Consider the following 16,458-nt stretch of genomic DNA (forward strand, 5'->3'; position numbering starts at 1 on the left):
GCCAGTGCGCAGGAGCGGAAGCGGACGAGCGGCGTGGTGGGAGGTGTAGTTTCTACGCGCGCGGCACTGAACGTAGGCTCCTGTGTGTGCCTGCTGTATTTTCAGCGCTTGTGAGGGCCAGCTGAGGTCAGAGATGTGAAGTTAGGATGTTTTTTTTTGCTGCTTCCTGCTTCCTAAAGTGGCAAAAAACAGGTTTAATATTCAAGAATGATGTGACGTTGTGTTTTGTTTGAAGTTTTTTTACTTTAAGTGATGCACATTTTTCTCCATCTTTCTGTTTTTTTTTTTATTATTATCATGCTTGACATCAGGGACACATTCGGTGGAAGCAACAAAATACCACTCCTAATACTGTTTCATAAAAGACACACCTGGTCAGACAATGCATTAACAATTGAAATATCTTTATTAGATCTACCTGTATGGTGCAGCCAGGTGGAACAGCCATCATATCACCGCGATTGGAGACACTTTCTGTACTCTGCTAATGAGAAATAATCGAGTCACATATTTCCTGTTTGACATCTGCTTTATCATTTCAGCAAATAATTTCTTCCTGGAGTTTGCAAACCCCGAAAACTTGTGTAATTTATCAAGAACATGAAAGGAAGAAAACTGCACGTGCTGAGAAAAGCCGTTTCAACAAACAAAAACTTAATGAAGCTCGTATTCTAATGTTTCTGCTTGTGTCAACCTCTGTGCATCACAACATCCAAACTTTGAACTGAAGCACGACACAGCCACATGATTCACTAATGCTTTCATTGAAGTGCAGGTGCACCTAATAAACTCGACACACACGCACTCTCTCTCTCTCTCTCTCTCTCTCACACACACACACACACACACACACACACACACACAGAGAGACAGCATGGGGGCGTGGTCAGCTCCAGCACTAGCTGCTGATCAGCCCTCTGGTCGCAGTTCGTCCTGTGAGGACCTGCAACAGAGGGGCCGCGCACGCAGACTGCAGGCCGGAGAGACAACACTTGTCCCGCCTTGACTCGGACACGACGGCGCTTCACATGCAGCAAGTTCTGCTTTTCACTGTTGGTAACTTTGCACGGAGCTCCGGGACCCTTGAACGCATCACGGGACGGTAAAACGTCCTGAAGTGCAACGTTTAAACAAGCTTTTCCTGCGTGGCCGCGTTTTGTATCCAGGACTGTTTTTAGCGTTTTTACCTGCTGAGAGAGCTTTATGGGCTTATTTTATATTTAAGAACAAATCTTCCACGTTTCCCTCGGTGCTCCAGCTGTTTGCCTCCACTCATGCCGTCGGAGCGACCCCCCCTGGTCAAACCCTGCGCGCGTGGCGGCTCCTCTCCGCGCGGAACCCGGAGCTGCTAATCGAAGACCTCACTGCGCCGTCCGGTCAGCGCGCGCTCAGCCGCAGCGGTGACGATGCAGCACGAGCGCCTGCTCAAAGTTTTGGTCATCGGCGACCTCGGGGTCGGCAAGACGTCCATCATAAAGCGCTACGTGCACCAGGTGTTCTCCCAGCACTACCGCGCCACCATCGGGGTGGACTTCGCCCTCAAGGTGCTCAGCTGGGATCACAAGACGGTGGTGCGGCTGCAGCTGTGGGACATCGCCGGTGCGTCAGAGTGTGGCTGCATGACGGAGTGTGTGAGAGTGTGTGTTCCTGCAGGCCAGAAACACCTCCTGCAGTTAAAGAATGTCTTGTAATAGGACCTGCTGCAGAGGCAGTGGCTCACTGTCCGTTTGAGGTCAGAACAATAATGTTTAAACTAGGTTTAATTATTATTCTGATTACTATTCATCAAGGTTATGAACGTGCACAGGTAAATGTTCGTGGGCACTGTTCATGCATGCAGTACTTGCAGCCCAGTTGCAGTAGTGGAAGAAGTATTCAGATCCTTTTAAGTAGAAGTACTAAAACCACACTGTGAAAATAGTAGAAGTCCTGCATTTAAAACCTCACGTAAGTAAAAGTATAAGTATTATCAGCAACATGCACTTAAAGTATGAAAGTAAAAGTGTTCATGTTGCAGTAAAATGTTCCTGTCAGTGTTTTTCTATCATATCTGATGCTTGTGGATTAATATTACTGCTGCATTAATGCCGCATTTTACTGCTGTAGATGCTTCAGGTTGAGCTCATTTGAACTACTTTATATACTGTTGCCTGGTTTAATCTGCAGCAATTCATCGTTTTCTATAAGATCAACATATGTTTGCACCGTGGCTGTCCTGTCCCAGCTGATCCAAGAGGCTTTCAAATACAAGATACATGTTTAAAACACTTCATGCCATAGTTTATCAGAAGCATTCAAATTCGGAGATACGTGGTTTTCACTGGACAGGAAGGGTATGAAATATTGTAATCGTTAACTAAAGCTGTCAGACAAATGTGGAGTGAAAAGGCTGTTTGCCCCTGAGATGCAGCGGAGTAGATAGTTCATTAAAATGCAGGTACCTCGAATTTGTACTCATGCAGAGTACTTGAGTTATTATTATTATATTATAGTTACATTTCACCACTGGCTTGTTGCGCAAGACTGATGTGTTGAAACACACATGAATGACTCAAATATGATACCAAACAAAACATTGTGTGAGATTATAATCACGTAAATCATACTTCTGTATGTGGGTCAGGTTTAGGACTCCAACTAACAGTTATTAACCAATTAATTAGGCAAAAAATAGGAAGAAAAAGCTTGGCTTGTCTATGGATTGGGTTCAAAATTTAACAGAATTAGGCATGTTTAATTTTTCCGTTCTGTTCTGGCTTTTAAGCACATTTAACAGCTAATCTGTAATTAGAGAGATCTTAAGTTAGAATTTTGATTAGTGAAAATAAAAGACATTATATTCTATAGTATAGTACATATAGTATTCTGCATTTTCTCACTCATTGGCTGCGTCTTGCTGATGAATCCAATCATGAGGATGCAAAATACAAGAAGTGACCGCCTAGAAAATGTGGTAAACCTCTTTTTCTGTCGATGAATGTTCAGGTTTTCCTTCAGTGCATCCCATTACCTACCAGATTAGGTATTTTATGAAAAAAAAAAAGCGTGTTGTGTTCTGCTTATAAAACCCATCAGGCCTCCCTAATTGCACGTAATTTGATGTTCTTTTGGAAGCACCTCTACCAGCTGCCTCCCACACATCAGCACACACTGTAGTTTGTCTTCCTCCGGCTCAGCATATGGGTGTTGAACGATATGATGGGTGATAAAATCTATCATTTACATCCGGCTGAGGCTGTTAGTCAGTTAGACTTTAGACCGGTAACCAGTGATGACGTCACACTGGGTTTTAAACTGGGTCAGTGGGTATTACGCACACAAACACATGCACACACGCCACAGTGTGTTCAGATTAAATGCATCAAAGTGATGATTGCATCAGTTTTGTGTGAGTAAGAGAATGGGTCTTTATCTATTATCTTATATATTTTATTAGCTGCAGGTATCAAGATAAAATCATTAAGTCAAGTCAGTTTTATCTACCATCAAAACAAAAGCACCAATGAAAGGTCTGTCTACACAATCAGAGATGCTGTTTAAAACACGAGTCATTTTGACATCTTTTTGTCAGTAAAACCTGTAAGTTAGCTTCAGTCAGGGTTAAATTAGCTGATTTCCAATGGAGGTTTTGAATTGGAAAACCATTATGTCGCTTGTATTTTACAAACTGATGTTCACATATTTTGATATCTTAAGATAATCTCCAAAAGGTGAAAGATGATATCTGAACCCAAAATACCGCACAGTACAGTTACAGTAAAACAAATATATAATATTTTACAGCTTATATTAAAAGAATAGTTTGACACTTTGGAAAATACACTTAGGCCTGTTAATTTTCTTGCCGAGAGTTAGATGAGAAGATTAATACCCCATTCATGCCTGTACAATCACTATGTAGTTACAGCCAGGAGACATTTAGCTATTAGCTTATCATAAAGAGTGGAGGCAGGGGCAAGCACACATAACCCGCCATAAAATCACAACTTCTTTTTTTTTTAATTACAGTTGTTACCTTTGGACAGAGTCAGGCTAGCTGTTTTCCCATTTCTAGTCTATTCTAGCTGGCTAGCTAACCTATGCTGAGCAAAGCTAACAGCATCCTGGCAGTAGCTGCATGTTTATTAGAGTGGTATCGGCGTACTCACCTGACTCTTGGCTAGAAAGCAATAACCATATTTACCAAAATGTTGATCTAGCCAGTTGATATGTCGACTCTATAGCTTTAATTGATTGCATGGTTCAAATATAGTTAAAAGTCTATTTTTGATGTGATCAGTGGAGATCATTTTATTGCACTAAATTGTCATAATCGAAGTGTAGTCGCTAGAAGCAGATATTTATATTCGTGAAAAACCCAGAACCCAAGTCAATGCCAGACTTCCATTGGAAATCGGCCAATTTACCACTGAGTGAAGCTGACTGGTATTCAGGTTGATACCATCATGTACACCAGCATGCAGGAAGTTAACAAAACTGCTGATTGTACAGATGCCTTATGTGTTGTTTTAGTGTGTGACGACTGATTTGACTTTGTCTCACACTGTTGGTGAGTGACAGACGAAGATAGAATCTGCTGTTAGGAAGACGACTGTCGGACTGTGTGTTTGAGTGTTTTCAGTTTTTGTGTCAGCTGTTGTCTTGCTGCACAGGTCATGTGCAAGTGTGTGTGTGTGTGTGTGTATGTGTGTATCAGACGCCTACTCTGATTCACCACCGTATTAGGATCATGTGGAGGAAGTTAGCGTCCAGGATAGAGACTTATTCATATATTCAGTTACAAACACACACACACACACACTCATATGTGGAAACACACATATTTGCATGCAACAACATTTTTCTGCATGCACACATGGCAAGGGCTGCAGCGATTAGCCAATCAATGGATTAGCTGATCGACGAAAGTAAAGGGCAACTGTCTTCACGATCACATGATGGTTTAAGGGATTTTCAGAGCAAAAATGCCAGACAATATGCTTGTTCTAGCTTCTTGAATGTGAAGATCTGATGCTTTCTCGGCATATCTGAATATCACTGAGTGGTTCAAAACAAGTGGTTTAAACTTTTTACCTTGGGTTTCAGGAATTTCTAAATTAGCAGATTTCCAGTGGAAGTTTTGTATTGGTTCGTTCACAAATAAAACTTGCAGTGACTGAAGACTTACAGACTGATATTTACATATTTTGTGAAGTAAAATAGTTTTGAATTTTAACCACAGTTTAAACACAGTAAAACAAAATTTGTTGTCCGTTGCCGCCTGAAATCCTCAGATTCAAAAGCTGCAAAGATACCAAAGAGTCATGTCTGAAAGAATTACAATGCTGTTCGTTTCTGTTTGATACAAAACTCATAATCTGAGCGCCTTGGCTGCAGAATGGTTCCGTGCCACATGGCGTCAACTATCACCAGTTCTCTTCCAGCTGGCGACCTTCGTCGTACCTCTTCTTCCTTCATCTCTCACTGTCAAATCAAGGCACAAATGCAGAAAACTTTAAAATAAATTAATTTCTAATCAGCTGACTTTGAGCCCAGAATGAAAGGCTCTCTACAAGTTAGCAGAAGTCTCCTTTGTATCTAAATTGGTCTGTAATCAAGTTTAGCTCAGGGATAAGAATATCTCCAGGAATCTAATCAGGTTTAATGACGTCTCAGATGGACTCTGGTCTCTGGAGCTCCTGAATGCTTCACAAAACCCGATGACTTCTCTGTTTTTTTCTAACAGGGCAGGAGCGCTACGGCAACATGACCCGGGTGTACTACAGAGAGGCGGTGGGGGCCCTCGTGGTCTTCGACATGACCAGACTGTCCACGTTTCAGGCCGTCCTCAAGTGGAAGGGAGACCTGGACTCGAAGGTAAACGTGATAGAGGAAGGTCGGAGGACGCGAGGAGGAAGTGAAGGAGAGAAGTGAAGAGAAATAAAAAAAAAACAGTCCTCAGTTGGTTTACTGTCGTTTTAAACCTAGAGAGACAAGACTGGGTGGATGAAGCAGCTCTCTCCCCCCTGATGGAGCGTTCTGTTTCATCACTCGCCAACTTCTGCTTCAGTCATGATTCGCCACATTACCCGGAAAGTCTTTTAATAACCTCGACACACCAAAGATGAACTTGTTTCCCTGCACGCTACACCAGAACAGAGTAAAACAAACTGGTGTTGGATGCATTGTTGGGATATTTTCCCACTGACTGTATTTTAGTTACTGACTTTATCGTCTCTGAAAGGGGAAACCGTCAGTATGGAAACCTGCGTAATTAAATGTGTAGACGCAAACATGATCATAAAAACCAACTGCAGCAGTGCTGGAAATACACAGAAGTGGTCAGAGTACAACAGTCTAAAAATACTCTGCAACGAGTAAAAGTCCTGCATTCAACATAAATCTCACTTAACTAAAAGTAGAAAAGTATTAGAATCAAAGTAAACTTGAAGTACCAAAAGTAGCTCTGTATGCAGAAGGGTCCTTTTTAGACTAAATAATATATAATAACTGGATTAGCTATGCATTAATACATCTACTGTTTGATATTAATATTATGTGTTTATAATATGAATCTGTAAAGTAACTAGTAACTAAATTTACTGAATACAAGTAAAACATGTATTATCTTTCAAAATGTAATGGAGTAGCTGTGTAATGTAGCATAAAATTTAAGTACTTAAGTAAAGTGCAAGTACCTCAGAACTGTACTGAGTAAATGTATTTAGTTTCTAGGCCGTCAGAGTAAGTGATTGAATGATCTGAGGAACTGTCTACTTCCTGGTTCTGCTAGGTGGCCCTTAGCAACGGACGGTCAGTTCCAGCCGTTCTATTGGCCAACAAGTGCGACCAGCGGCAGCACGGTTTGTGCCCCAAGCTGCCCAAACTGGAGACCTTCTCCAGGGAGTACGGGTTCGTGGGCTGGTACGAAACCTCCGCCAAGGTAAGACGTGGTCGTCGTCTGCTTGAGCGTCGTCTTCTTCTCCTGTTTCTGTAAATCGTCTTTAAACGTCTCTGCATGTTTGTCACCATGACACTTGTTTTCCCTCTGTCTCATACACTCCTCCTCTTCACTTGCTTCCTCTTTTCCTTCTATGTTCACTGCAGTTTCTCTTTCTCAGTGGCTGTTTCTCCTCTTTAAAAGCTGCACTAATCAACAGTTTGACATAAACTCATTTCTGTTGTCTGGTCTGGTCACTAGCAGCGAGTCTTTAGAACAGGAAGTAGCACATTTACACTTCAGAATTAAAGCAAAGTTGCCTCCAAACCACAGCCAGCAAAGTAACTCAAGTTTAGCGTCCAGTAAAGTGCCCTTTACTCACATTCCTTGGTTTCTGGGTAATGAAGTCCTGCAGCTGGTCATGTGCAGCAACGCATTTATTTGCTGCAGCTAAAATTAGCATCAGTAAACCGTAAACTGCATTTTCATTTGTGACCTCCACGAGCCGCGGAGAAGTTCAGAGGATTTGTGCACAAAGAGCTTATTGTGGCGCATCTCTTGTGTTTGGCTGACGAGATTCGATTCGTCGACTTGTTCAGTCGATCTTTGTTTGAAGCACGAGAAGTGCGAGGAAGCTTTTCATGGTGCACAATGACGTACCTTCATCGCATCGCTGTCTTGTCTCTGCTTTCATGACCCTTTTCTGACCTCTGGTCACTTTTTAGTCCTCTTTCTGCAAAGAGGGAACTTCCTTCACAGCGAAGAAGAAAAGAGGGAAACCTGAATGCCTCATGTCATCTGAGCCAATGTCTATACTATACTGTACTTATAGATTATGCACAACTACTGGGTGGAGCAATAACTTCAGTCCATGCTAAGCTTAATTATGTTTCATTTAACTGAAGATAATCAATTTGCAGAGGGTGAGAGAATGAGCTCTTTATACTTATAGAGTCTGCCAGGTTGCACCGCCATGTTTCTACAGTAGCCCAAATGGACAAACCAAACACTGACTCCAGAGAGCACCTTTAGAATAGAGTTTCTTCTATGAGCCGTTCTACTAGAAATTATGTGTACATACAGCTAATTAGCTAAAGCAAGTATGTGTTGAAAGAAACGTAGTGCCGACCAAATTATATTTTGTATTAACATAATGAGGGAATGATAATTAACATATCTGGCAAGTTGCAAAAATGTTTATATTTAACATATCATGTCAGTGAAATGTTCACTGACAACGTTTTTCAATTGTTTTCCTCCAAAATAAGCAATCTTACAATTAATCATCACCTCGTTATACAAACATCAACAAGCAATGACAACGATGAATGCAAATGAGTTGTATATAAAGGTAATTTCTAGTAGACAGGCTTGCTCCTGCACGCTTTGAAAGGAAGGGGCGGGGCAAGGGGTATTCAGTTAGTTGCAAACTGCAACTTAACCACTAGATGTCACTAAACCATACGCACTGGCCCTTTAAGAGCCAAGAGAGCACAGAATTAAAAAGAGAGTAAATATTGGACTTAGATTCATCATATGGACAGAAACATGACTCTAAATGAATGCTAATGTTGCTCTGCATCTGCTCAAAGTGTGCTAACATGTTCACCATATCAACTTTACAAAATGATAATACGTCAGTGTTGTCTTTACAACTTCTCACTCTGCCAACAAGTGGCCCTAAATGCTGTTTAACAAATCCCCAAATCTCTATTTTTACAACAATAGCATGTTTGGCATTAACTTCTGCATATGGACAAGATGTTTGTCTTGGGATAATTTGGACAAAAACAGTGACATTTATTTTCAACACCTTTTTGGGGGGTCAGTGATGGCCATGATGGATGGACCAGTGCACACGGGGCGTTTGAGTCCCTCATGTTCAGTAAATAGTGTTTTCAAATGTAGCTAGCTCGGTGCAGGCTCGGTCTGTCGTCACAGCTCTCTCCACCTCCATCACCCTTCTCTAACCCTTCGCCTCCATCCTCTCCCTCCCCAGGACAACACCAACATCGACGCTGCCATCACTTGCTTGGTGAAGAACATCATGTCTGCGGAGGAGGAGAGAGCCTCGAGCGACGCTGCCGCCGCCGCCAAGACCGAAGCCGAAGGCAGCGTCCTGGTTCTGCCTCGCTTAGACTACAACAGGAAGGAGAAGGAACTCGGTGGATGTTCAGGATGTTCCTCGCTTAAAGCCAAAGACGACTGAACGAGGACGGATGGATGAACCAAGAGACTGGAAGGAGACCGAAAGGAGAGCGATTGTTTTTTCTGAATGATTGATATTTTCTAACTGAAGGATGCATCCTCTTCCTCCCCTTCTTCAGGGACATTAGAGGAAACAGTTTAACACTTTGGGATTTTTCTGAAAAATCCTAATAGGACAATGGAATTGTTGTGTTTTTTCCTTAATGTGGAAAAAGGTGATACTGGAATGTTTTTATGGATTTTAAAGAAAGTATTGAAAGATTTTGTCTACAGGACTTGTTTGATAACATATTGATAACAACATTTAATATCAGATTAACAAACTAATTATAAAACTGTTGATATTCATAAAAGTGCACTTTTAGTCACACCTTCTCCATCTCTTGTCTGAACATTTCCAAAGTCTTTTTTTTTGGCTTTGATGCTTTTTTTTTGTACAAAACAGCATAATTAAATTTAAACTTCTTCAAGCTGGAGACTATTTCAACATGTTTTTGTATTTAATTGACTAATGCGGCAGTAATTTTTGAAACTGGTCCAGTATTGATCGAGAACCCTGCAGCACACCCTGTGTCTAACCAAATCTCGCTCAAGGAGAAGTCTCGTTACGAAGTCTCGCGAGAGTTGCTGCAGGAAGCAGGAGTGAGATCTGGACAGAGAAGCACCAGGAAGAGTTTGTTGTGTCAGCTTAGTGTTACCTGAAAGATTTTCAGTGTCATGGCTGGAGCCACAAACACAGTTTTCATAAGGTGGAATTTCATCACGCACGTCCAGCATTTGCTCATTCTGTCATCGTTCACTCGTCTTCTGGCTGTAAAAAAAAGGAACAAAAGTTACAACAGCTGTAGAATAAGAAAAAGCTCCTTCAAACCTCATTTTAACGTGCTTTTATTTTAATTTTCTCGTTCCTTTTTTAAGCTGTCTTTGTTCTCTGAATGTGTTTCTCACAGCCATAATTACTCTGTAGTTTAAGCTTGCAAACTAACCCTAATTATATGGAACATTGTCAAAAGCAGCATGTGTTTCTCTCAGTGTGTGTGTGTGTGTGTGTGTGTTCGGCTCAGCTGTTGTCTCTATCCCTGTTTTCCCTGATGGGTTTGCACTATAATTTTGCGCCCACCCATGTGAATATTCCCATTCACTGGAGCAGAATCTGCACAATACCAACCTTCTCAGGGAAATTTCCGTTTGTTCCATCAATGGGCTTCATTCATGCCGCAGCATGCACTCACAGCCCTTCTCAGTCTTAAAAGGCTCACTTTAAGTGTGCTTGAAATGACTGACAGAAAACGAATCAAGTTAAAATGACCTGATACGTGATGGAGAGACAGACGTGAGGCTCATATTTTCCTGCAGCACGGCTCTAAGGAGGGCAATGTTGGTCCACATTGACTGGCTAGAGTCCAGTGATATTTGGTACTGACACTCATGTTTCCCCTCAGAATGAATTGTAATGACTTTGCTGATCCCTTCACTGTTCATCTAGCGCCATCATCAGGTCAAAATTTCAATTTGTCTGACACTTTATGATCAAATACCTGAAAAAGCACTTAGATTCCCAGCAGCCTCACCTGTGCTATGTGTATAAAATGTGAGCATGCTAACACACTAAACCAAGATGATTAGCATAGACAAGCTCTACCTGCTAGACATTATGTTATCATCAATACTGTAAGTATCTATGTATTTTACAGTTTAAAGATCCAGTGTGGGATTTAGAGCCATCTAGTGGTCGGCTTGCAGATTGCAGCCAACAGGATCGCCATCACCTCACCCTCAAATATTTACTTTACAATCCAAAAGATGCTGCAGCTAGGTTGTAAACATCAGCCCCCGCATCCCTAAATAAGACCACATGTGCATTGTTGTTACCTCTGCCTGCTTGTCATCTTTTGAAAAGCAACCTGCTGCGTTTCAGAGCAGTTTGAACCAGTAGAGGGAGCCACAAGCACTCAAAAGTGAGTGACATCCAGCTGAAATTTGTGTTTGCTATGTGTGTGTGAGGACAATTTACCGCAGATATTCATGTTTGGATGTTGCTTTCATGTCCACCCCCTCCCCTGGTGTAGCAGTGACGCCTGTTATTGCTGAATAGCTTCTATTTTGGGATGTAAGCTCCCCTCCTCCCTCTCGCTGTCTCTCACATCCCCTCCCGATTCCCGTTATCCCACTGGCAAAGCGAGGTTGAGTGAAATCGATGCAAAAGGCAAGCAGGGAACGACAGTGATTGAAAGGAGGGGGGGGTCTCCTCAGGTGGTCTCGCCGTATCTGTGCAGACGCTGGCTGCAGAACTGCTTTTCCTTCAGTCCTCCTGAGAAGAAACGGATCACTGTTGCCTTTTTCTGCTGCCTTCTTCTTGAGGAAACTGTTGCATCTTTGACAGCAGCGCGGGAATCACGCTTTTCTTCCGTGAGTCGGGACAAAAGGGCAAAATCTTTTTCTGCTTCCATCCGTCTTCTCACACTTCCATCTTGCTTTCTTTTGCATCTTCACTTTACTTTCCACGTGGCTTGGTTATGATCGCGTGTTTGAAAAGTGAGCCGGTCGTGTGTTTCTCAGCTGTGTGTTAATAACTGTGGTTTGAATTTCAGTCGTGCTTCCCTTTTGTTTAGACTTTTCCATATTCTGCTTTTATAAGGATGATATTCCGAAAAAATCCTCCTTCTATCATCAACTGATGTTTTTCATGCCTCATATGTTTATCATCATGTGCCAGACGGAAGCACTTTTTAATAACTTTACTTATTCCCCTGTTGTGTTTATCTGCAGTTTAGTTCAGTATATGACATGCACGTGTTTACACTATTTAAATAAAAGTTTGTTGATTACAAATTTGTCAAAAATTGTTGCAAATTGCTCTTAAAACCGTGTCAGAATCAGGTTTTCAGTTCATTCATAGCAGGTTGATTTGTTGCTTTTCCAAACCATTCTTCTTCCTGAGTGTTTCATGTCTTATCTCAGTGAATTGAGTCCATGAAGATGGCCGCTGCTGCTAAAATCCTCTTCAGTCTGCTGCTGATCCTGCACTCTAGCAGAGGTGAGTGGCTCAGAGCGCGGGTCGTTCTGGAGAGGTCGCCCACCAGGTGTCTGATCTGGTGGAAGATTATTAGCTTGCTAATTATGAGCGAAAGGCTCAAGACGAGAAGTCCGTGTGCTCACTGTGTCGCAGTAACACAGCCGCGGATATAATTGCGCCTGCGTTTCACTCAAATGGCACCGCAGCACAAGCGTTCAAGTTCAAGGCGCCATCAGCGTCAGCACAAATTTTCATGGCAGTCCATCCAATCGTAGTCGAGATACTGACATTGCCAGAAATGTGTGTTTATATGTAAATTAACACTTGTCCACCAGTCTAACAAAAAAGCACTTGAACCACCTTTGCGATGAATCTTGAATTCTAGTCACTTTTCTTGTTTGGGAGCATTTTTTTCTCATTCCTGCAGCACAAAGTGCAATTATTTTCCTCTAAGATGGAGCTGAGAGATATTCAACTCTCTGAAGCGTCAGTGGCAAACGACAGGGTTTGTGTCAGTGCCATAAACATCTTCGGTCTGTTAAATACTTATTTTAGAAATTACGGTTCTGCCGTGTGTCGTTTTCTTCTTTTATTAAACAATCAAACAGGAAAAACACATTTGAATAAACGTTATTTTTTTCCTGTTCCGTTTTCTGACTAGTGACTAGTTCATTTTGTGAACGTTGCAGAATGAAATAGGAAATGGGAAACCAGAGTGTCTGCATGTGTTTGCATGTCCGCACATGAGCGGGCATGCTTCCACTTTGCAGCAGCGTTGAGAAACCGGTCTTCTGTCGCCTCTGACTCTCTTGGTGAGAGCTTATTTAACACCAGATCACAAGACTAGGTGAACCTGCTAGGAGGCCCTCAGGGCAAAAACAAGCCTACTTGACCAGTTGTGTATGCACAGTTATCTTCAAGTACCTTTCTAATACAGCGATTGAGGGCCTGTGTGCTCGCACCCCAAGAATGTCAGACACTCTTGAGTAGATGGTAGCATTCACAACACATGCTGCATAAAAACAATTTCAATCTTTTTTCCTTCCTTCTCTTTGTGAATTTCTTGCTATTGTCATCTCTCTCTTTCTGCCACAGCTCTTTTACCCTATAATGCCTGACCCAAGAAATAATGGACAGAAAATTCTATTTTTTTTTATTTGAAGACTTTATTTTGCCCTTTAACAATTAATTAAAAAAATATATATATTAGCAAGTATGTTTTTTTGTTTGTATCGTTTTGAGCAAAGTTTTTACCATATGATAATGCAAAATGTTTCAGAAATGCATGTGTCAAATATGATACCCATGGCATTATAGGGTTAAACTGTTTGGCCAGCCGTGTGGTTCTATGGATGTCAGTTGGTCCAGTCCAAATATCTCCAGAACTACTGGATAGATTGAATGAAATTTTAATGTCCCCAGGGGATGAACCCACAATGAGTTTGGTGATTCTGCCCCTCTAGCACCATCTTGAGGCCGATATTTACACATTTTTGTGAAATTACTGAACAATTATCGGGTGGATTTTTGGATTTGGGTGGATGTTCCGGGTCCATGGATGGGTGTGATTCGTGATGTATTGCCACAAACATCAGCACACATTCATGGTACCAAGATGATGAATCCAGATGACTCCCTCCCTTCTCCTCTGGAGCCCACATGGCATGTGGTTTTTGAGTGAATCGTGTCAACAACAATGGCATGGACATGACATGGACTTTGATGTCATACTCAGAATATATCGTAGAGAATGCAGACCTCCGCCAGAACACCTGCTTCACCTCATAACAGCCTTCAGTAAAGTCTCTTCTTTGTGACTTTTTTCTCTCCAGCCCAGAAATCCAGCGATGACTCCATTCACGCCTCCAGCGTCACGTTGCTCAGTATGAGCCCTCAGTCCTTCATCAGCCTCCTGCTGCTGGGCCTGACCGTCCTGCTGACCGGCAGCATCTACCTGTGGGTCCTCAGATACGTCTGCATTGGCTGCTGCCAGCCCATCGTGGTCGGCATTGAATCTGAAGCTCTGGCCGGGTTGGTGTGAAGCCATCAGGCCCCAGCCGAGTATATCCGAGTATCACTCGCTGAGGCTGCACAGTAACAGGTCATACAGGAGGTTTTCCTGTCCTCACAGGTAAAAATGACGTTCTTCAGACCTGTGAATTGGCTTTGTTCACATGAGACCTGGGACTTTGATGAAAGAAACGACCTGTCTCACATCTATCATCAGGCCACAATGTGTGACAAAGGATTTGCTCATAGTTTGTAACACTTTTTCATACTTTGTAGACAACAAATGTAACTTTTGACTTTTAATGTGAAAGAAATTTAATTTGAAAATTTTGACTCTCTTAAAGTTGATCATTGTTTACCAGAAAATTGCTAACATGGCCAAGATGGCTAACTAATGAGGTGAAACCAAATGGCAGTTCAGGCTAAATAAATCTGAGTATAATGAAAGCAGTTATCTTCTCTTTTTTTGTACAACAACATTATCACCAGAACTTATTTTGACTAAAGTGTTTTAATAGTAATTTCCTGTACAACAAGCAGTTAGCTTATTCAGACACAGAGCAATGTTAGCAATCATTTGAAGTCTGGCCACCTGATGAATTTAAGTGCGATAATCACTCTCCTTTGAGCTCTGTTTTGGTCTCCACCAGCTCCTGAGAAAAATATCTTGCTCTTCAGCCACTAAATGCTCCACGATGTTCACCAGCTAGTCGCTAACTTTTGCTAACTTCTGGCGTTTGCCAGTTTGGAGGCTGTACAAGCAAAACTATTAGCCAAAAGATGCTAAAACGCGCTGTGGAACTGAGCGAAACTACAGAGTCCAGATAATTCTGAGGGTTTATTTAACAATATTATAAAATTTACAAAATCTATTTGTGCAGCTTTAATTTTTAATTTTGCATTAATTAGCATTTTATAGACTCAAAATAATCACTCTGTTCTTTCAGACAGAGTGTCAAAGAACAAATGTAATGAATGTTATAACCTGACAATACTGATATAAAGGAGAGGATTCGGTATTTGAGGGCACGCCTGCGCCAAAACACAGCAGCTAGCTCACCGCTAACCCTCTAGTTTCTCCTCTCTAACTAAGTCACTACAACAACCTCTCATTTCAGCTGCGACCGTTACACCCTGGAAGAACAAGTCGCTCATTTGTGCGCCCTAATTGAGCCGTTTAAGAAGTGAAATTGATGTTCCACATGAGATGAAACTGCTCCTGATCCCTGGTAGACTCTGAGACAAGTCCATCCCTGATCAACCTCGGCTTTGCAGCATCCATCCTCTATTTAACTGTACATATACAAAATGCACTGAACACAAGGACATGACACTGGAGAGTTTCTATCAACACACACAATGTGCTGCGAGGCCATACTTCTTTTCTTTATCACAGTCACCAGACTCGGATACTCTGCTCGTCTCTGTTGGTTGTCTCTTAGTTCATTTCGAAATAAACCCTCTATAGACTAAACAGCTCTCTATCTGACCCTCGTTACTGCCTGTATCTGTCTTTGAATAAATAAGAAAACAGCATATCAGATGAAAGATGAGTCTCCGCGCTAATGGACCGAGCTTCTCCGCAAGACAGAGGCGATCCAGTTTGCATCTTAACGGATCCAATTAAATTTTATCAGCCTCATAATTCAGCTTCACATCTCTTAAAAGCTTGTTGAGTGAATAAGTGATCAGAGAGAATACTGAGAGGACGGAAGACTTCATGGCGGCGGCGGCGGCAGCGGCGGCATTTAATATTTTAGCCAGGAATTAAGCATGTGTGCACACGCCCACGACCTCCCACACACGAACAGATAACATGCACACACATGGACATGCTGATTGAAGGAGATTTCTGAACATACAACGTGAATTAATTAAATTTCAAAAGCTCCATCTGTTGACAGCTGTTATTGATTTACACCAACTATAGCCCAGACTGATCTGAAATCTGTTTGTGACTGACAGTCAGACAAGAGCGGACTTTCTGCAGAAGCTAGTTTCCAACTGTTTCTAAGATATTTTTTTCTGTTGCAACATCTGTTTTTTAACTGATGAGGTCTGTGTTGGCTGAAGCTCAGCATCTCTGTTTAGGTTTTTTTAGGAGCAGTCAACAAGAGAAATCCTCCAAGAAAATAACTGTGGCACTCCACAGTAATAATGAAAAAGGGGTATATTATTGTCTAGTTTATTAAAAATAACTTTACACAAGGGTCGTATGTGAAAACCTATAGGTTCAGCCATGTTAATCTATAGGTTTTATATAGGATATACATGGCTGGACAAGGCCCCAGGTTCACTGCCTGTC

At 41.9% G+C, this 16,458-nt stretch overlaps 1 protein-coding gene across 1 annotated transcript; it reads left to right on the top strand.

Annotated features, from left to right (window-relative positions):
* Window positions 1-945: 945 nt before the first annotated feature.
* On the top strand, window positions 946-11,870 carry zgc:162171 (uncharacterized protein LOC565931 homolog). The gene is made up of 4 exons (XM_041964546.1): window positions 946-1,599; window positions 5,726-5,856; window positions 6,773-6,922; window positions 8,919-11,870. The coding sequence occupies exons 1-4, from the start codon at window positions 1,407-1,409 to the stop codon at window positions 9,126-9,128; spliced, it is 684 nt and encodes a 227-aa protein (XP_041820480.1). The 5' UTR covers window positions 946-1,406; the 3' UTR covers window positions 9,129-11,870.
* The last annotated feature ends 4,588 nt before the right edge of the window (window positions 11,871-16,458 follow it).

Source organism: Chelmon rostratus, chromosome 23, assembly GCF_017976325.1.
Source record: "Chelmon rostratus isolate fCheRos1 chromosome 23, fCheRos1.pri, whole genome shotgun sequence".
Lineage (NCBI taxonomy): Eukaryota > Metazoa > Chordata > Actinopteri > Chaetodontiformes > Chaetodontidae > Chelmon > Chelmon rostratus.

Bases quoted from the DNA above. Each gene is read 5' to 3' on its own strand.
- zgc:162171 (XM_041964546.1), top strand. From the start codon at position 1,407: ATGCAGCACGAGCGCCTGCTCAAAGTTTTGGTCATCGGCGACCTCGGG. The intron at 1,600-5,725 runs GTGCGTCAGAGT...TTTTTCTAACAG, and splicing joins GCAGCTGTGGGACATCGCCG to GGCAGGAGCGCTACGGCAAC. The intron at 5,857-6,772 runs GTAAACGTGATA...TGGTTCTGCTAG, and splicing joins AGGGAGACCTGGACTCGAAG to GTGGCCCTTAGCAACGGACG.